A 22,824-nucleotide genomic window follows, 5' to 3' on the forward strand; every position below is an offset into this window, starting at 1 on the left:
ATCTGAGTTAGTCAGGCATAGGCACTTGTACCAGCTCACTCCTGAATCAGCACAGCATCTCAGCAATATACTTCAGGTACAGGAAGTACTGCAGAGTAGTCTGAAGATAATTAAGTCGCTCTGCAGGAACCAGCAGGGTTTGTTAGTTCTAGCCTCATGCCAGACTTAAAGTCATCCCCCCAGATCTACTTATGTGATTTCATATTATCCTTCCTCCCTGTTATGTTGTGTCCTCCCATCCTGACTTTTGATTGGGTTTATTGCTTCAGACTCAGCAGTGCGTAATACATGAATTCAGCTCAAGTCTGGAGCTGTGCCTGGCTAGTAACCTTCATGGGGCTTCAAGCCCTTGCCAAAGATACGCGAGTAGCCCCGCAAAAATCTGTTTGCATTTGCAGAGAATTATTGGCTACAACTACACTAATAAATAAAACAGGCGATGGCTCATTCTGGAGCCCTGAGGACAAGAAGCACAACATAGCATCCATATGGCTAAAATCTCTTATCCTCACAATTCAGGGTGGCCTCACCCATTCTGCCTAATGGAAACAATCTGTTGCCTGTGCTGTTCCCAAGGGGTGTCTGGGCATTGTCTGGAAGAGCTCTTGCTGGCACAGGCCAAACTGTGTAAGAGATTGTGCTAGCAGTTAAATAGCACGGATAATCATAACATAGTGACTGAACCCGAGATTAGGTCCTATTTAGTTTACTACTATAGACAGAACCGCTCAGTTCATCTCATCACTGATCTGGAACCAGGATGCCTCTGTGCAGACACCCAAAGCTCACAGAAAAGGAGGATATACCTTTCTGAAAAGCCAGGTAACTGTGAAATGAGGAATGCAAAAAGAAGTAGGACAGAAGTACAGTATGTAAAGACCATGGCTCTGTATAAGAATGGTTTGGGAACTCATTTAGGACAGTTAAAAACCACACTGTAAACCGAGATTACTGGAATTCTTTCTGATTTTGACCCAGATGTTATCTATTATATCTGCTTGTCCAGCAGAGTACACTAAAATTAGGGCTGCAGGAAGAGGTTACCTTTTACTGATTCTCCTCCCAGTCTGTGAATCTCATTTCTCTATACAGAGCAGCATAACTTCAGCAGGAAGCCTAGCACGTACTCCAGTAGAGCAGGCATTTTTTGAGGTAAGGTGCACGAATCAGATGTATTAATTTGAGAGAGGCCAAGTATTCTCAGTCATTAAGCTATTCCATAAAAGACAGGGTGATAATTCCTGCTGTCACATTCTTAGATAATCACTCTGGACCTTGATACTGAGAAGATGTAAGTACCTATGGTAGGACTCACTACAGTTAAATTCAGTCCTTTAGAAGTTGGGTGTCCAGACCAAACTACTTTTCTGAGTGCCTTTTGTAATCAAGGAGAGAGGCATCTAGGCTAATTATCCTAGCATCCAGTATATTTCTAAAGCAAGTGGACCTAATGGATATTAGATACCTACCTACCTCAGAGTGAGATAATGTTCACTCTCTCTCTCAACCTAAAATGTTAAAGCTAATTGTGCTGACTACACTCTACCATGTAGCCATGATTGCAGTTTGCAAGCGAGAGAAGAGTGGGGATATCAGATACACATACATGGAAAAATATTTTCTATGTGTTAGTACACCTCCTGGCTTAGTCTTCTGTATCTTAACTATTGTTCAGAGGCACCAATTCTCTCCGTTAACTGTTAAGATTCCAGGAACTTAACACTGTTTCCAATGCACCCTGATAAGGTCACCAGCTGTTTTTGGTACAATAAAACCTAAGTTGAAAGTCCAACTAATCATAAAACATGGTTTTGCAGAATAATGACATAGTATTTTGAAAACAATAGAGGCCCATAAAATCAAAACATGATAATGTAATAAATATTTGTAAAACTAAATTGTTACTTTGACACATTCTCTCCACTGATTGCACATTTCCAGATTGCTCCTGTCACAGCTGCTAAAAGTTGTTTATTTTCAGAGTTACCAAGCAGAACAGATAGTGGTTGTAGACCTCCATGCAGTCTAACCAGGTCACGCGTTTCTTTATCTTCTGCACACTATACAAAAAATTAAATACACATATTATGCAAAATGTGTAAAGCAATGTCTTCAAAAGTTATGTGCATTATGTTTTAACAAGTCAAATCTAACACAGATGAAAACGCAAATATTTTATTAAAGTGCCTGACTATGCTAACATTTCACTAAGGGAGTTTAGGCAGTAAACAGCTACCGTAGCAGTGTTTATGCTGTCACATTGTCCACTTTGTGGGCAAATAAACATAAAAACATGCATCTTCTTGCACAATAAGCCCTGCCTCTCTCCACTGGTTAACTGGAATTTAGGGCTTGCACACAAGAGGAGTAAGAAAAGGATTGCAATATCAAAATGCAGCTAAAACATCCTCATAAAAATTAAACCAAGGATCATCAACATTTTTACAAAGTAGTATCTCACACATTAAAGAAATAGTAAAATTGAGAAATACTATATGTAAACTACATGAAAGGAAAGTGCTAATCCTGGCTTTTATCTACTGATTAAGTTAATACAATTACCTTAAATATGGCACTAGCACAATGCATCTGAAGCTCCTCATGCTCACTACTCAGATTGTTCACAAGGTTCTCAATCATTCCTTCTGTCCTTATTGCAAGTCTGTAACTTAGCTAAAAATACAAATTGCACATATATGTTTACAGTCAATATCACTAGCCACAATAACAACACAGCACTACAATTCAAGGCTTTCATATTTGTGAAGCCTTGTACTTTATTTTAAGCCCAAGTCATGTGCATTGCCCTGAATATTCTATTGATGTTCTCAAAGCTAAACAAATACATAAATTTTCTGCAGGGCTGTGGTCTTCAAATTTCCAGTAAAACCAGGAACTGCAATGCCTACTTTGTAGCCACCTGGCTTACAAGGTGACCAGCATTCCTGCTCAGAGACAGGGAAGGAAAAAAAGATGCTTTAGAATGGGATCAACCAGTAATCACTCATTTCATCTACAGCTGGAAGTCAAAACAACAAATCTATTCCTAGAAGGAGGTTATAAAAAAATGTTCTTAGCATTAAAATTTTGCAGTTATGTTTTCTTCCATTTTTTTACCTACAGAAATTGGAGCAGGGGACCATTTTTTAAGAGAAGGGAAACATCTGCATGAAAAAAATGCATTTAGTGTTCCCCCAAAATTATGTCCAGGTTTGGCCTGGTAAGAAATCCTTGAAAATTTCACCTGCTGAATACAGACTTATTGAAGACAAAATGCTGTCACATGGAGCATGCATATGTTTGTGTAGTTCAAGAAGCTATTTTTGCAAGTACAAACTCCTTCACAATGCAGAATCTTCCAAAAAAAAAGAAAACGTCTTGCATGTCTCAAATTCATGAATAGAATTTATTTATATTTTTTACCTCAAGCACAATGCACTATAGTTTCAAATTTGATTCCACAAATGGGGAAATAACCACTCATCTCAGATAGCTATGGTGAAAATAACTGTATTCAAATTTTAAAACTTAATACACTCAAAGCTGAAACCTGCCAAGGAAATCTGTAGAGAAATCACATACATCCCTTTCTTCTTTTGACAACCGATCAGACACATTGTCCTTGTGAATTACGTAAAACAGTAAAACACACTGTTCTGTATTGCATTGAATCTTCTTGGCCACATCTGCAGGTTAGCTTTGTAGAATTTAAATGTACTGATTAACCAGAATATAACATCTTAATTTCCCAAATTTCATTTCTCAAGTACAGTGAAAAAAATGAAACTCATTAAGTATTTCATTTCTATATACTTTCTTTCATGAACTACTCTTAGCTTTTAAAATAAAAAATTATGTGGTCTTTATTACAAGCTCTAACCTTCTCAAAAAAAACTTTGCACAGAGTATCTACATCCAGAGTGGAAACTTCCTGATGGGATAACTGTGCTGGTAACTGTCCTGGAGAAGCTTCATTTTTAAATGATAGTCAAATGTAATGCTTCTTTTTAGTAGTCAATTGTTTTAATGATTGGAAATACCTTAGCTGTATGTGTTTACTTACCTCTGAAGCGCATTCTTGTAGTGTCCCCACAACTGGGGTTAGGATGCTTATATGTGAACTTTTGAGCCATTCAGCTAATAATGGAATGCCTCCAGCTTTACGGATTGCTTCTTTGTTTTTGGTACTTTTGCTGCAGCTCCAGAGTGCTAAAGCCCCACAGCGTGCTATTTCAGTATCTTTTGCCTGATACAGTGTTAGACCAGTTGATCTCACTGAAGGACATTCCAACAATCCAACCTAACAAAAAAAACACTTTTTTTTTAATTATCTACAAGTACGTTTCATATTAAGCAAGCTTTTTAATGATGGCATATACTATCTGAAGACTCATGTATGCAAAAAATGACACTTTGGGAAAAAATATACTTACCAATCTCTTGATTCCTCCATGAAGCCTTACTGTCCTTCGCGCTCGTTTAAATCGAGCAACATTAGCAATTGTTTCAGCTGCCAAACATTTTAGATCTTTATCTGGGGAGTCCAATATTTTCACCATGATCTCTAAGCCCCCAAGATCTGCAATTGCATGTCTGATCAGTGTATTTTGACTAATTTCCTTCAGGATTTTTAATGAACCAATCTAAATAATGGAAGACAACAGACATTAAACATTATTTAAGAATACCTAAGCAGCAAAATCTATAAAATTAAGGGTTATGTAGCACATTTTAACTTTTAAATCAAATCAGAAGAAGGAAATTGAAAAACATTCTAACTGATTTTCATCTAAGAAGTCCTTGCAATTGAGAAAATACAGAAAAAAAGAGAGAGAGAAAAAAGAAATCAGTTTCCTTCATTCGATATAACCTTTAAAATTGAAAACATATGCTAATAGAAAAGGTATATTCACAGCTCTTTTCAACAAAGCTACTTACCTGACATTTAATTTCTTCTGTATCAAGTAAATTAATTAACACTTCAAGACACCCAACGTCTCTGATGGCCAGCTGGCATGTTTCTTGAGCCAGATTGAAATCTCTCATTGAACACAATGCAATTACTGTAGCTGTTGGATTACCTCCCTAAAATAAAGCAAATTTTTAACATATATGAAGTGCATTTAATATAAAACTTAATCTCTTCTACTACTAGTAGTAAAACTAATACTAAAGGAGAAACTTGTTAGATTATTTTTTATTCTGTTGTCAAATGACATAGACATAATAAGAAATGAAATTATTGATAAAGTCTGCAAATGACATACAGATCAAAGTGAGAATGAATAGCACAGATGACTTATGACTAATACAACCTGCTGTGAATGGACTAGTAAATTAGATAGTCATGTATTAGAAGCTTTGGTATAAGCACTTATCAAAAAACACACGGTGAAGATACAGACATTTCAGAGAAGCTATCTGCATTTTTTGCATTGGTGTTCACTCTAGAAGAAATCAAAGAGACTCCAAACTGGAATCATTCCTCGTGGAGGACATTTCAGAAGATTTGCCTGAAACTGAAGTTACTGTTGAAAAAGTTATTAAAAAAATCCTGACATAGTGAACAATAAAAAAATGCCATTACTAGATAGCACTCAATTGAGTTATAAAGAAAACAGAGTAAAATAGTCGACTGAGTACAAATGGTACGTATCTGGTCACTTGAAACTACTTGATCACCAAAGTACCAGGAAACAACAAATGTCTTTTAAAAGAGTTCAGTAGTTATCCAAGGACTATTAGCCAAACATCTGTACTGGAAAAAACAGTAGACTGTAATAATGAACAGAATTAACAGACATCTGCCTAAATATGACATTCTTGGTACAGTATGATATACTTAAGAGTCAGCATAGACCTGTTAAAAGAAGTCCTGCCTTACAAAACTTGCAAAGCTTGTGGAAATGCCAGTCTAGCTGATATGTCTAACCAGTTGATATGTCTACATAAATCTTTAGACAAAATCCCAGATAGCTTTCATAGAAACTAAGCCACTATATTATAAGACTGAAAGTCATTGCATAGATTAAAAAGAATGACTAACGGATAGGAAACTGGGAATAAGAGTAAATGGTCAGTTCAATGAGGAGGACTGATTTAGTGGAGTTCCATGGATATGTGTTGAAGCTGTGAAATTCGACATACTCATAAACACTCTGGAAAACAAAAGGACTAGTTATGCAACAAAGTTTGCTGATGATACTGTGCTGCTAATTAAACTAAGCCATTTAGGTCGTTGAGACAAACTGCTTAAGAATCTACTAAGGCTAAGATGGCAATAAAACAGCAAATGAGAAAATGAGAACTGATGCACATCAGAAAAAAAAAAATCCTAAATCCACAGATGAAATGATGAGTTTTCAAATGACTATTCAAAATTAGATGTGATATCTTGTGATTATGGTAGATGGCAATCAAAAACCAAATCGAGTATTAGGACTTGGGAAAAAAAATGTGAACAGAGAATGTCACTATAACACTGTTTAAACCCATACTTTACATGCACCTTAAAAACTTCTTTCATTTCTGCAGCCTCAATTTCAAGATTACTGTAGCGCCGGAAATGTTTCAGAGAAAACAGCAAAGATGATGCAAGGCTTTTCCAGTCTAGAATGATAAGCAAAGGGATATGATAAGAGGCCTGCAATGTTAGGCATGGCATTGAGCAGGATAAATAGGGACTGACTGTTCAATGCCTCCTTTAATACAGATATAAACTCTTCTAATAATGAGAAGTTAAAAATTTAAAAAAAAAAAAAGTGTAGGTTCTTCTTATAAAAAAAAGTAATAAAATAAAATGGTTCCAAGTGGAACTAGCTGTGAAAGGATTCTATGAAAGCTGAATGTTTTTATGAGTTTAAGAAGAGACTCAATGAGTTCGTGAAAAGTAATCCATTGAAGGTCAATAAAACCATAATATCTCACTCAGTTTCCAATTCCCTGAGCTAAAAATGGGTAGGGGTTGGAGGACTATTACACTCGTGTTTGCCCTGTTCCTACTCTGCCCTGAGCACTCATTTATTGGTCTGGGCTTCTTCTTCCTTGGTAGAATACAAGTGGAGATTCACACTACTACAAGTTATGCAGTGGAGTTTTGGAAATTTATGGAAATCAGAGGTTAGGTTATCTGGAGTGCATGAGAAGAGCTTTAACCACAGAAAACTTCCACTGTGATTATCCTGTCTCCCTTGCTGTTGCAGTCAGGATATTGGGCTACTCTGACTTATGATCTGCCCCAAACCAGTCTCTTTCACGTCCAAATTCAAGGTCATGCTCTTACAAATAATGAAAACAGGATACACCCCAGTGTAGGAGTTCTATACTGGAAACCGGGACATGCAAAAAGACTTGTGATGATGAATAAGAATTTGAGATTACAGTGTATCGTTTGATTGAATGGATGACATCTTGGTTGGATAAGTGAATATACTGAACAGGAATATAAGCATTACCTCCTTTTAGGCACTTGTGCTACTACTGGTATTGTGTGTCCAATTATCCTTTTTGCAGTTCTAGAAGGAAAGTGAAAATATGGAGATGATTCAAAGAAGAGAAATAAAAGTTGTTGTAAACCTGGAAGACTGCTGCACGAAGTCAGACATGAGAAACACTATTTAGTTTATTAAAAAGTAAGTGAAGGTATGATTTATTCATAGTGAAATAATACATCTATGAGGAAAACGAATGTGATCACAGAGCACTCTGCAGCCTATCCTGATGTTTGATGATTTGAAGTAAAAGGTACTTGAATTTACATGACAAGTAAAGTGCAAGTTTTCCACTGTGTGGTTAGTTATCCTTTGGAAGAAATTTCTTAGGGTGACGAAAAGTTTCCCTGCAGTGGAAATTTTTCAGTCAAGATTGGATGTTTTTCTAAAAGATAAGCTCTATTTCAGCCACAGCGACTAGACTAAGACCAAGAAAAAGATCAAAGAATACATCCTGTTGTAGGCAGAAAGTTAAACCATATGATAACAATAGATTCTTTTGAACCCATAACATAGATCTACTATTAATCAAATCAGAGACGAATCCAGCTGTACAGAAATTGGGAGGGTTGAGCTACCATGGAGCTGCAAAAGAAGCTGGAGTGCATGAACAATGACAACTGGTGCTCAGGAGGAAGTTACAACTTAGTGCACATAGTAAATCAAACTACTGTCTCCACCTCCCAAACGCCTTTGAATTCCAAGGAAACTTTGGCTCACACCCAGATTTGAACTGTGCTGCCCAAGCCCATCTATTTTAAATGACACCTTTGAAACTGTCAAAGACTTTAAGCCAAGATTTTCCAGAGGAAAATAATTTGCTAATCTGTGTACATCATACCAAAATATAGAATACTGAAAAGCTGAGTAATGTTTGCTAATGTGAAACAAGTAGATCTAACCAAAACACTGATATTTTGCAGCATATTTCTTAAACGTAAACCATAGCAGTAAAACAGATACACTGTAAAAAAGTATTTAAATTTAACATGCGGATACCATAAAAGGTAGCACAGAATCAAGAGTGAGAAAATGCATCCAAAATGAATGTGAGAAAAATACTTGATAAAATTTCAGATCAGTAAGTTATATCAGACTAAACTTTTCTGTTAATCAATGAAGTATATGTGGATGGCGCTTCACAGCTAATTTTTACTCAAATTTCTTGTAACTACAGATATCCACAGAACTTCCACAGCAAACTGTTTAGAAGTTTTTCTTTTTCTTTTTTATATATATTTTTTTTAACACCTATAACATATGTTGTCCTAAAGGAAGATTTCTACAAATTTGTCATGTTATCTTTTTAACTGTCATTATAACCTTGACTTCAGAAGAAAATGCTATTTGTGCCTAGCTTTAAGAACATATTTTAATCTATTTTGTACAATATCTCCTACAGACTAAAATATTGTAGCAATTTCTCAAATGTTTTCCTATAAATCAGTTTATCCACATCTCAAAGTTTACATGTTGTTTTTTTTTTAATCCATAAAATATTATTGCCAAACTACACAGAATATTCTGTAGCTCAAAAGAACTAACAGTTGTCCTTTTGTGAAGTTTATGGTCTTTTCATATAGCTTAAGAGTTTGAGATTTATTTTGCTTTGAATTATAAAATAAATAAATAAAAATGCAACAGGTGTTCAAAGAGAAAATTTCACTTTTTATTATTTTATATAACTGTAAGAAATATATTACTAACCTGACAAATGACATCTCTTCTTTTGAAAAGTGCTTCTCCTATAGTGAAACTACATTTATATATAATGTAGTAATTCATATTTCACTTATATGTATAATGGCTGGCATGAGATATTTAATACGGACCAAGATTTAAAAAAATAAACAACTTTTAATTCTCTTATATTAAATCAAAAATAGAACAGTATATGAAAAATATATATGCATTCAGTTTTTTTCAGCTTCAAAACTGAAGCTGAAAATGCACAACTTATGTTTTTAAAGTAAAACCACAATAAAATATTTTTCATATGTTCTGAAGCATCAGTTCTACAAAATAAGAAATTATACCAATGGTTTCAACGATTATTTTTTTCTTTCTTGAAGTTATCATTACAACAAGTCTTCCAGTACTTACAACACAGATTTAACATGCATGGAAATACTTACCTCTCCATTAAGTTGACATAAAATCTGCATCATGTTGTTATAACATTTGAAATCTGATATGTTGGATACGAAATAAACTCTACTGGCAGATTAACAATAATTTTAAGGCTTCAAATTAAACACAGATTTAGTTTAAAATCTGTCTCTCTTCCTATATGGTGGTATAACATATATATCCACAAATTAAATGAAAATTTTAAGAGCATCAGTGCTATACTATCAGTAAAACATCTGTAAAATGTATGTAATGTCCCTTTTCTGATACTCAGAGCTCATAGATGAGAATTACAGAACTATAAAGATATAAAAATGTATCTATACAATGGTAGCTTTATTAGACAATGATTAGATTTTATACACATTTGGTATCTGTAAGTTTGATCTCACTTTCTGTGCTGGGTGGGTGAAAGATTAGGAAAAGACCAGTATGAGAACTTCCCCATAAAACTTCTCCATTACAGTAGGACAGGGTGTGGAGCCTGCCTTTATATTCTTTCCCCAGCTTTAAAGGGCATTTCAGGAATGATGAAAGCTACAGAGGTGCCGTGCAAAAGTTGCTGAATAATCTTTTAATTCTTAAAAATGTAAATCAAGATTTAACGTCAAAAGGAATATTAGCCCAACTAGTTTGACTGCCTGTTAAAAATAGGTCATTAAGTTTTATCCATTTATTTTAGTGTAATGCAAAATAACTAACATTTGAATAAGACATACTTTCCATCTGCCTAGGGCATGCTTTTGGTCTTGATTTAACATATCAAGAAACAGGAAATCTAAAGGTTAATTATCTTTAGTGTTAAAGTAATGAGCTTGTCTGACTTCATCACTTTTTTTTTTTCAATGTTTTGAAAATGTGGGTACCAGAACAAGATTTGCTGGTTCAAAATCAGTCTTACCAACAGTGTACAACAAGGTAACCTTTCTTCCCTAAGCCTACTCACTGCTCCCGTTTATGAAACGGAGCACTTGCTGTCTTTGCCCTAGAAGTACTGAGCAACTCTTAGTTGCTTTCATGTTAACCTTGAGAAATTTCTAGAGTAACTGTTTCCTGAAGACAGCCCCTCGCCATACAGGCATGTTCTGAATTCTCTGTGCCCACCCACTTAACTTCACACCAGGACATCATGAAACACACTGAATGTGAATGGAGACACCCTGCCAAGCAATTCAGATCTGTCTTTGAGAGCCTGTCCTGTTATTCCATGTTCTTCGCCATTTTTGATTTTCAGGAGTGACTTCATATTCATGTGCATAACTCGTAAAAAAAAGTTAACCAGTGTTTCGTTTAGTCAGTTCTATACTAGAAATAACCCTGCTGGTGATGTTTCACCAGATATGACTATGCATCAGTTACTCCATGCTGAGTGCACAAGTTGCAAGCTTATGCAAGATGCATAAACTTTTGCTTGCATCCAGGTCCCCTTTTCACTAGCTCATTTAGCATCCTATCTTTCTCCATTTCAAAATCTAGACCTAGGTTTCTTCCTAGACCTATTTTCTATTATTTATTTCTATTAACTTTCATTATCATGAAATTTTGTAAACATAAAATGTCTGATTTCCTTCTCTTCTTTTAAAAAAATATTGATCCATAATAATGAGATAATATAGATAACAAATTACAAAATATGCTGACTTAAGATTTCAATACCACATATTCCATCCTAAGTAAAACCCTTCCCAGTCAATATAAAACTTTACATTTTGAAACAATGATCTAATTTCGGTAAGGCTAAAGAAGAAAGATATAAAATTTCCTCCAGAGTCATCTCTGGAAAGGCTAAATATCATTAAAGTTTTTGCAGATGTTCTGCCAGCAGGCGGAAACATTAGCTTTTCAGACAGCTGAGACAGTAGAGGAGCTGTACAGGAGACCCACAGAACATCAAACCCAATTATTGTCATCTGGTACAGTCCACATTATGGCATGCATTGTCCTCTTCCTTTTGTTTGAACCCTCCAACATCACCTATGGCATAACTGTGCCACTTTGACAGATATGATAGCATTTTATATAGATCTCCCTACAGTAGGGACCTGTATCAGAGTTTAGAATTGTCACAGCTGAGACTAAGGAAAAGCTGGTTTTATGAGAAAGGCACCGCACCATGCCTAGACTCAGGATACCAGTGAGCTTTCTGAGTCCTTTGACAGAATTCCTGTCTGCTGCTGTCCAGGTTTCTTCTCCCTGCATCTCTGTTCCCTGCTTTCAACTGAAATCTAAAGGCATTACTGGAGTACAAGCAATAAAAGTACTAACAAGACTATAAAGAAACTGATTCCAACTGTATTGTCCAATTCATAGGAAAATGTATGTACATGCATGGAAAAATAAAAATATTACAATGAAGTTGCAGTGCATTTCAGTTTCCTCAAAGAAAGCAAGATTAAATAAAATGAAAATTACACAACTTCTGGCTCACAAACATCTCTATAAATATGGTACCTATTTGGAGGTGGGTTTTTTAATTAATCTATTCATTTAGTATGTGGATTAAGAGTGAATATGACTGAATATAACATAATATGTAATAACATATAACCTAATATATTTATTTTTTCCAAAAAAGGAAATATTGTTTTAAACTGCAAGGGCAATGCCAGGGATTTTTTTGTTCTCTTTAGACCTATGGCTGAAATTTAGTTTGCCACAGCAAAAGTTCATTTTATTTACTGTATCAGGAAAGTACTGGATGGATACCTTAATGTGCATGTCTATGACAGTATGCCTATGACTGAAAAACAGGAATGAAAATTGCTGTTGGTGGGTGGTTTTTTCATTCCTATGTAAAACAATACTCTCGTTTTGATTATAAGTATATATAATCTAAATGCTTACTACGATATACTTGAAAAAAATTAAAACTGAACATATCAAGTCAATATAGTTTTAGAAAATACCAAACAAAACCAGTAATTTTATGTTATCTGAAAGAAAGTAGGTCAAATTATTGGGACTGTTATTGTGGTATCAGAAATTACTTCATTAAAATCCATTAATGGGATGAAAATAATCATAGAACAAAAACATTGTTGAAGTGGAATCCAAGCCCAAATTGCCACTTTCATAAAATGATAAAGTCAAAATTTAAGTGGTAAACTATAAAACAGAATTCTTCATTTACACCTTTAAGACTTAGTGATTTTGTATTGAACTGGACTCTCAAATCTCAGATCATTTTGTAATTTATAGCTCAAAAATGCATATAAATTTTGATAATGCTTAATGAAAGACTGAGTATTGCAGTGTAATATGCATAGTACGCTTCAGCAAGGCAATTTTTCTATGTTAGTGAACCTCTAAACACTCTGAGTATTGTTTTGGTTTAAATACTAGTTCCAATTTTTCATTTTAGTTTATAAAACATACAAGCTGCAACTTGTTAGAGATGAGTTATGGACAAGTATAACTGAGTTATGGAATAATTCCCTGCCCCATTTCCTGAATCTTCTGGAGTTCTTGGGCTACAGCCTGGCAGCGTGTAAACCATACAGATTAGTATAACTAAAGCCAGTGGAAAATCACAGGCAGCACAAAATCACAAAATCCAAAACGTTTATATTGGACTACAAGTTTTAGTGCACAGAAGTCGCATGGTTTTGGTTGCAGATTAATTCCTTTACCCTGCTTCTATGTCACAGTGGCAGAAGTGACATATATGTTAGGACCCAGACACTGACTTAAACTTGTCATGATATTTTATGAAAGTGAAAAGAAATGACTTTTCAAACAAAAGAAAAAGTCTATTATTATTATTTTTTAAGCGAACCAGAACTTGATACCCTCTTGAAAACTCTCTCTAGACATGTATCCATTCTGTTAGCTTTCCTTTTCTGATGCACAGCAATTGGATTCAGTTATAGAGTAGATTAAGAGTCAATGCAGTTCACATGCAAACATATGAACTTTTATTTCATTGGACTAGGAACAGTAGAATGCTTTTCCCAGTAACTTCTCAATCCTGACAGTTGGAGAGAAGTGAAATGTTGACCCAAAAACCCAGAAAACCTGGCCAAGGTAATATATAATAACTTAACAATGCAAGGTTATCTTCTTTTCATTTCTGAAGTTTTCATTTTAGCAGTGTATTTGTTCCCCAGTTGCATCTGGACAATTTTGTAGAGACAATGGACCAGTCTTTTCAAACCTAGATAAATTTGGAGGGGAAAAAAATTAATGTGGGCACAAACCCACAATCCCACTGTGATTTCTAGATCAGATTACTGCAACAGATGTTAATTTGAGATTTAATCTAAGCTACTGCTACTGCAAAATGTAACTATTCAAGAGAATGTGTAAGCACTAAGTCATGCTGAGTTTTAGCTCTGGCTTAGGTCTTAGTTACCACAGGCCGCCTGTAGTACCTTTGGTACCCATTCCGGAGTTCAGACTTCACTTTATCTGGCAAAGCAGCTTGAGGTAACTGTATCTATGGAGTAAACCTTAGATCATCTCCAACTCAAACCATAAGCTCCCAATGGCACACCAGCATGAAAGAACGCAGCCTCAACAACCACTGAAGACTTCCTCTACGCGCCATGACCGATCCTTTCAGCATATGCACATTGCTTGACTTCATGCACAAGCCATGACCTTCCTCAGTTCTCTGTAAGAGAAGTCACCTTCCTTGGTCTTGGTACCATCTCATCCCTTCAGCAGTGCACTGCCTTCAGCTGTCACTGTCACCAATACAGATGCAGTCCCTGTACAAGGGATTTACCTCAGAATTCTCAATGAAAGGATCTTGGTTTTGGAAAGTTACAAGCACCGGTTACATGCAATGTCATCAAATCCATACTTGACCTGTCTGATGAGCATCAGAAACATGACTAATACCATCCACAACTTGACAAAACATCTTCAATTGTGAGATTAAAAAATATATTCATAATTCATCTTCCTGCCTGCTTTAAAGAGATGGTAACTATGTATATAAAAAGACTGCTCTCTTTGTAATCGAGCTTGGAGAACCATCTGGGACATTAATATCGGATACAATGAGTGTGCACCACACGGAAGTCTGCAGCATTTGTGTTCTCTTTAGACCTAGAGGACATCAGTGCCGGTAGGATACCTGCCTTGCTGGTAAACCTCAATACCCTATACTGCCATAAGTCAATAGTGCCTACATAAATAATACACAGGCTGACTACACAGTTACATTCAGACACTTCATCATGAGTTGTTTAAATGTAAACAAGTATCTGGATACTCTATATTCTGAACAAGGCTTCCTGCAGGCTTGACAACTACAAGGCCAGCAAGGAGTCCTTTTACCAAGTTTAAGGGAGTCAGGTCATGGCATTCAGGGATAACTTCATTCAACATAAAACTGCTACAGTACTATACTGTCCTCTTCCAAGCGGGCTATCCCTTTAAATTTACATATTTGAGCACAGTTACATGCAAACATTTTTTTTTTTTTTTTGTACAGGCTTCCCCCTGTCATTGGTCTTTACCCACCTTCTTTCCTCCCTTTCTACCTTCAGTCTCTGGCTGGAGTGGTAAGCAATGCTCATGATTCACAAGCTCTTGATACAAACTTACCCAGGTGTAATGTTTCAATGGCCTTCAAAGTGTCTCTTTGAATTGAACGGTGAACACTTTGGGCCGGTGTCCTTAGCCGTGCTTCCCTCCCATCTCATAAGGATGCCCTTTATGCTGCCTACACAATGTCCCTCTTGCAGACCTTGTTTGCATGTAGTTGTCCTGCCTTGGAGTGGAGAGATAGGAAGAAGGATCAGAAACACTGAAATGAAGCTGATAAACAGAGGAAACAACAGTGCTAAGGGTACCAAATAGGCTGAGAAAGCCAAAAGATACTAACTGAATAAAAGACTTCAAGAAAAAAAATATTTCAGAATTGCTAAATATGGCTAGATTTGGCTTGCAAGAAAAAACAAACAGGCTCTCAGAGGTATTATGTGCCAGTATGGCTAAGTGAGAACAGCCACTTGGGCTAATATAGACTAAAGTAAATCAGAATGCCAAGACATAAACTTAAAAGTGATTCTTGGGTAAAAGGATTAAATGTGCTTTCTCTCATACAACAGTATGCCAATAACTTAAATTCATAAAATTCCTCAAAGAAAAGACATACATATTTTAGTGATCAGAAGGCAGAATGCATCTGAGTAGAAATTATGGGATTTTTTTACTTTCCTATTGCTCACTCAACATCAGTCTCAGGAAGGTGTCATAAAATCACCACATTGCTTTATTTGGACAGCTAATTCTTGCAAATTCATTCCAGATGTTTATTTACTCTTGCTTTTCTCCAGAATCCTGATAGTTTCTCCCTCCGCTCACCAACACTCTGTCAAAAGAACCATCCTGAAAATGACAGGATACTTTGCATTCCACTCCTGGAAGAACTCCAAAGACAGTGCAGCATCTGCTGATGAGGAAGTAAAAAGCTGTGCAAAGCCATTAGATCTGATCTACTGAAACTCTTCGGAAGAATCAGTAGCAAGACAAACCTGTAAGATGCTGATCACATACATACTGTCCATGTAAACAAAGCTCAAGCACAGTCACCAAGCTGGTGAGGCCAAAGCTAGAGCATGGCTATCTAGCACGTGCTTGTCAGTTGATTTTCCCTAATTAAGAACTACCAATTTGTTTCTGTTAACAAAAAGGCTGATCTTTGGAAAAGTACTCTGAAGCAAAATGGCCAAAAAACATTCAACCCCCGAATTTCCAAATACCTAAAGAATTTGTAATATGAGTAAACATTCAAAAGACTTCTTCATATCACTTATTGAAGACTTCAAATGCACAAAAGAGTGTTGGGATGGAAGTCATCTGACTAAGCTCACTAACCTACAAACATCCTACATTCCTGACTATTAACATCAAGTCATCGATAGCCATCCTACATTCCTGTTAACTCAGATCAGGTCAACAGTGAAGCTGAAAACATGATCCATCTCACTCTGAATTAGATACTTAAAATATTGGATGAATCGCATCCTTAAAATGCCTAATTTTTTCCATGGATCATAAAGGTAGCGTTGAATGACCAGCTCAGCCACAAATGCCTACTCTGTTTATATTTAGAGACAGATGAGATGAATCTAATCTATGTATTCACTTCCATGTCTTGATACTAGAACAAAGATATAGCCCTCTCCCTACTTTTGGTCTCTTATATTTTTTAAAAGAACATACACAAATTAGCAGGGTTGAATTGGAAAGAAAAAAGGGTCTAGTATTAAATTAAAAGCAGCAGCAGCCTACACAAACAACAGTCATGTTTTTTAATTTATCACTGATACTTGTAAATCCTGATTTCATACTTGGAGATGTGACCTATGCTGCACCTAATACTAATGCTGCACATATACTAGTCTAGGTCGTGTGTGATAGTGTCAGGCCGCGTGAGCAATTTTGAGGTTGCATAGCACTTGGCTAACAAAGAGAATAAAAGCCTTAATGTTATTACAGTGAATCCATGAAGAAAATTTAACGAGGTTGCATTAAGAAAGACCTGTGCCTTTATAGACTACTAAGAGTTAGCAAAGCTGTTTAAGTTTCATAAGCACTGAGCAAACAGAAAAAACAATGTGATTCAAAACCAGTTAAAAAAAAAAAAGAAAAACAAAATTATAGCGATAGTTTGTGAAAATCTAAGAGGAAAAAATGTTCTTTGGAGAAGTATTTTTTTTTTAAATATATTAAAAACTGAAGTCAGTAAGAGCATAGGAAAAATAAATATAGATGAGGACATGGCAGAAGCACAGGCATGCTTCTGTAATAACTGTATATAGAAAACTGTGATTAAATTGAGCTGAGATCCAATGTGGAACATTTAAGACCAATGCGGAACGTTGTTCTTAAAACTCTTGGTAGCTTTCAGACACAATCATGTTCTTTAGGAAAGACAACAACTTGATTATCTATTTCATGATTATAAAATCTTAAGTCAGACTGAGACAGATGTGGTGATTTACAATTACGTTACAGGTATAGTAGTTGTGGAGTTAAAGCAGTAGCACATTAATTTATATAACATACCTGCTTTTACAATAGAATAAAATTCCACAGAAAGGGAAGAATTATACTTCAGTTATTTTACATTCTTTACCTTTGCCCTGAATTTTTGACGGATCATCTCTTCTTTCTTGTTTTCCATTGAATTCTACTTTTTTTTTTTTCTCCTGTTTTTATGTCTATCTTGCCTTTCATCTCATCAGCTACAAAACACTTAGGAACGGGTAATCCTTAGAACATTAATTAACCTCCACTATAAAGAAATTCCTCAGAATCAGTGTTTATGGTCAAAAATCAACTGGCAGTTATGTATTTTATATGTCTCATGATGAAGAATGATTGTTTGTACAGTATTTTGAGGAGAGAGCTATGCAAGTTCTTCAGAGTTGCCAATTATAATAATAATTTGAGAGTTCTCCATTTGCCAATATTTTCTACCCAGTAAATTTATCATAAAAAAGATTTTTTTCATGATCAGCACTGGCTAGATTGTTAAAAAATACATATCTTAAGTATAAAATGTAGTTTTTCCATGTTTTTATCCCATTCTTTTTTCAGCAAGCATGTTCTTTTCAGAAATTTAAAAGAAAATCTTGGCTAATACCAGAAGATAGGAACAAGAGACATTCACGAACAGCGGAGAAGAGAGGGATATAAAAAGATTACCTGCCAAGGCTGAAAGGTTAGCCAAATATGTGCCTAGAAACACTAGCAGGTGGCACATGATTATGGCTCATATATTTGTTATTTTCTGAAGAATATCAGTCTACCCCTTTGCCAAACTACAGCAAAATTATTTTTTCATCTCGATCCTTCAGTTCAGTTGAATAACCTCCTTCATATTCTCCCAACATATACTTTCATAAGGGAAGATAAAAGGTTTATTGTTAGATAATCTACCAGTAAGGTAGTCTAAAATATATGCAAATTCGGTCAGTCCTGGAAAAATGCATTACACTGGTAAACTTATTTTATATGTGAAAATATTTTCTACCTCCTCATATACACTTATTTACTATTTAGTAGCTAAAATATAGTTTCATGCAAGCCTTGCTAATATATTATTATAAAGGAAAAGCAGTTAACTCTTAACCACAGATTATGAAAAAAATAATATAATGTGAAATACATTTCCTATACAAAATAGATATTTTTGCTACTGCTGTTAGGTTCTAATATTTGACTCTATTGCACATCAAGGACCTGATTTCAAGATTACTGATAAATTCCTTTGATAATATTGCACACAAAATAATTTCTAAGTTGATTACATATCTACCCAAATTCATAGCTTTTATGTTAACTAACCAAGTATTCAGCTATGGCTGTAAAGTTCTACCCAACAGTAAATTTTCCTGAGAAAATGGAAACCAAATTAAGAAAGACAGTTAGTTCCCCAAAAATTGTACTTGCAATTCTCTGGGCAAATTATTCAGGGGTATCAGAAAACATTAGAGATTTTAGACTTTTTCTGTGAATACCAGAAAGCTTTAAAGCAGTATTAAAATGTGTAAAATTGGTAAAATAAGGAATTAATACTTTAGTGGGTACACTGTAACACTAATACCATTTTTTCTTGTCTTATACAACTTAAAATAACTTTTAATTAGTTTCACTTTAAATGAATTAGTATTGGAAGTCACATTTTATTCCTTAGGCTAAAATGTTCAGGTCTATTTTGAGGTTCAGTGTTTGAAAATAAAACAGAATCACTATTCTGCTACTCCCAAAATTGATTTCTTAATCCATGCATAGTTTATGAAGTTGATTTAAAATTTTATAATGAGAACTAATGTAATCTTAATAATATGGAACATGTCCAACACCACTGTAACTTAAGAAAGCTATACTTTTCCGTTATACAGTTATACCATGTCTATACTCTATTTCACACAAATTTTGAAAAAAATATTAGTCACATCAATGTCTTCCCCAGTGCCATAAATTTATAATTGGTTCATATAAAAGAGTTGCTGTATACACCACCTGCTAAACTGCAGGAGGGCTAAGACTGCTACATAACACTCTTCGGCTAATCTTTCATTTGCACAAGAAAAGAATCAATTATTTTGAAAGACTGGATGTCTTCTGTCACAAAATTTTATGAGGAAGTTTCAGATAGCTAAAACTTCAGACCTCAGACATGACAAGTCTCAGCTTAGAGACAAATTGTGGTTGACTTTATACTAATGCATAGTAGGGAAGTATGTGAATCACTGTTGCTGCTCCTCCTTCCCTCTGAGCAGAGAAATGCCACACTGCAAACCACGCATACAGATTGCAAAAGTATTCCCCCACACATACAATTCTGCCACTTAAGATTGTGGTCCTCAAATGTCATGAAATAGGCTCCCTGTTCCTGTAATAGTTTCAACTTCCATTATCCACATTTCTAACTTTCATGCACACATGGATTTCCTGCACTCTGGTTTGCCCCAGCGCCCTAAATTTCAACCTCCAGATGCCTTTCTGTCTTTTCCTGGGGAAGAAAACCCTCCCACACTGGTTATCAACAATATCTACGTGAACATCTTATTCCAAATCCTTCATCTTAGCTCCCAGCAGAGCCTCCCTCCATATTTTCACTGTCTATTTGACTTTCTGCATTCCTAACCTGTACATTTCCTCCCCAGGAATGCTAGTGTCCTCCATGTACAAAAAGCTCAGTCATGGAACCACTGTGCCTTCCTGCAAGCCAACACACAGCTGCATTTCCCTAACTGATAAATTTGAGCTCCCTGAGAAAAGGAAATACATTCTGTCTGTGGTACAACAGCCACAGTACAGCCTTCTGCCTCTGCTCTGCTCACACTGTGAAGGGGATGACGGACTGTAGCTCTTGTCCAACCAATTCTCACTGCAACACATGCACTAGAAGAACTAGACCCACAGCTCTGATCTCTTTGACTTTCAATTCCCTAAGCAAGTTGCCTAGAAATAAATGAGGACTTTTGGGGGGACCTGGGGAGAAAGAAAAGGGTAGGGCTGAAGACCAGGAAGAACATTCCTGCACATTCTTGTCTTTCTGGTCTGTTTGCCATCTTCACATAAGGCAAGCCCAACACAGATGGGCCTTCTGCCAGCTACAAGAATGGTGCTGGAAGGAAGCAGTCTTCCAAAGGGCCTGCTAAAATGCAGCTGTGGAGTGGACCTGTATAAACCCAGTGTATCCAGCAGCTGTTTCAAACTTCTTCTTGTCCAGTGAAAGAGATTTCACTGAGGCACGTGACAGATGTCCTCTGTTCCCACCGTCCACTTCCACACAGCACCTGGGCACATCTGCACCTGGGAGCTGGTGTTCAAGGCCAGGCTTGAGGTACATTCCCCCTAGCTCCTGCGCACACCACAGCCTTTCTCCAGCTCCCGGACCTGGCACAAGATGAAAACAGCTGGGGAGAGACATCAGGTTTGTTCACCTCTGAAGTAGCAGAACAATGCTGCTCTAGGAAAGGATTTGCTCAGACTGGAATCATTTAAAACAAAAACAAAATCATTGGATATTTTACAGGAAGTGTGAAACTTGACTGGTTTCACTAGTGTACCCCTGAAATAGAGCCAAAAATAGAGTGACTTTCCAGGTAAGAAACTGAAGGAAGAAATCTGTAGTTGCTATGGTCCTGCAGACCTCTGTCTGGAGCTCACCCTGGCATAGGAGTACACGTAAATCACACCCTTACAGGGAACCAAAACTGAGTGACACAAGGGCTTAAAGGATTAAAGACTTATTCTGAGATTAGAGTTATTCCTGGCACAGTCACTAGCCCCAGATCACCTCCCAACATCTCAATTTTATCTTAAAACTGGCAATAATCAGTGCTCGACAGCAGGCAGCACAAAGCATGGTGCCCAGCTCTCACCACTTCTCCTTTTTTTTTTCCCCTCAGTGAACAACCCCAGCTCTGCCACAAAGAAGATTCTGCACTGCTACACCATGATCCCCATTTCTACCAAAAAGGTCACTGTAAAATATGGTCTCTTCACCCTATTCCTAAAATTTTTCACATGTAAAATGTAGTCCTTTCCCCAGAAATCTAATACTTCAGAAAGACTATTTTAATAAATAATGTAAAATCTGAACCAGACTGTGACAGTGAGATTCACTCAGGATAAACATCAACAGAGTGCCTCATTACAATTTTATCTACTCTAGCCCCAAAAGATGCCTACCACAACGCCATCACCAAGCTCACTGTTCTCTCCTCGCTGCCCACTCTTAAGCCGATGGGGAGACATGCAGGAGCACACATGTTCTATCTTCTGTTTCACAGCCCTGGGAAGCCTGAAGGTAGGACAAGGAGCCAGACCACAGAAGCAGCTGCTTCCCAGTGGAGCAATTCCAACATGGCTGCTCTTTCCCAGAAAGGAGGGGAAACGGGGAAGGGCAAAAAGTCAGAAGGGAATTTCCCCTGCATTGGATTTTTGTCCATGTCAAAAACTGTACCATCTGCAGGTACAGACCACAGGACCCAGCAAGTTTGCTTTATACAGGAAGCAACTGTCTCTTTAAGACAGCAATGCAAGAGTGGTATAAAACCTACGTATCTTTCAGGTTTTATGGAAGTTTAGCATTTGCAAATTGATCTGTTATAGAGTCTTGCTGAACTGTGAATCCTGTTTACTTTAGCAGACATTCAAAAATTGTTGCACCTATGAATTACTGTATTTTCTAACTTGGTATATCCAACATCTATTATTTAAGGCATTTTATTTGATTTTTTTAAGATGTGCAAACAACGTATTCAACGTTTGAAAACACACGAGTCCTCCAAAATGTGTTTCTATATAAATATGCTTGTAGATACTTAAATAACATAGTCATAAATTTATTTTCTCTTATGTTGCATGTGTCATGAACACTTGCCTACATGAACAACAAGAATGCCAAAAAATCTCCTAAGTCTAGCCAGAAATGCAGTATTTATACTTGAATTAAAATGAATTCCATGTGCAAGCTAAAGTAGCACTCCATCAATAAAGCATTTCAACCACTGTCTGTGGTATGGCACAGAGGCATCTCTTTTCAGCTTTATCTGACACTAGGGATTTCTTGCTTTACGTAGCTAAAAATTGACAGAAAATTATTTTATTTTCAAGTACTTTGTTTAATTTATTTCTAATTAGAAGAGCTATTGGAAGACATGGGTGTGCATGACTACAAGTATACATCTGAACTTTCAAAACAAAACCTTTTCATACGATGGAATTT

General features: G+C 36.1%; 1 protein-coding gene across 6 annotated transcripts in view; it reads right to left on the minus strand.

Annotated features, from left to right (window-relative positions):
* The window catches only part of ODAD2 (outer dynein arm docking complex subunit 2), a 96,146-nt gene that overhangs the window by 53,971 nt on the left and 19,351 nt on the right, over window positions 1-22,824 (minus strand). For all 6 annotated transcript variants that reach the window (XR_014579472.1, XM_083823650.1, XM_083823652.1 and 3 more), the window contains exons 11-15: window positions 4,939-5,085; window positions 4,434-4,643; window positions 4,064-4,300; window positions 2,563-2,673; window positions 1,906-2,060 (exon numbers count right to left, since the gene is read on the minus strand). Coding sequence is in view for 5 of the 6 variants with exons in the window: in XM_083823650.1 (XP_083679776.1) it covers window positions 1,906-2,060; window positions 2,563-2,673; window positions 4,064-4,300; window positions 4,434-4,643; window positions 4,939-5,085 (860 nt within the window). In the remaining variant the exon portion in view is untranslated. The remainder of the gene's footprint in view (window positions 1-1,905; window positions 2,061-2,562; window positions 2,674-4,063; window positions 4,301-4,433; window positions 4,644-4,938; window positions 5,086-22,824) is intronic.

This window comes from Anser anser, assembly GCF_964211835.1.
Source record: "Anser anser genome assembly, chromosome: 2".
In the NCBI taxonomy this organism is placed as follows: Eukaryota; Metazoa; Chordata; class Aves; order Anseriformes; family Anatidae; genus Anser; species Anser anser.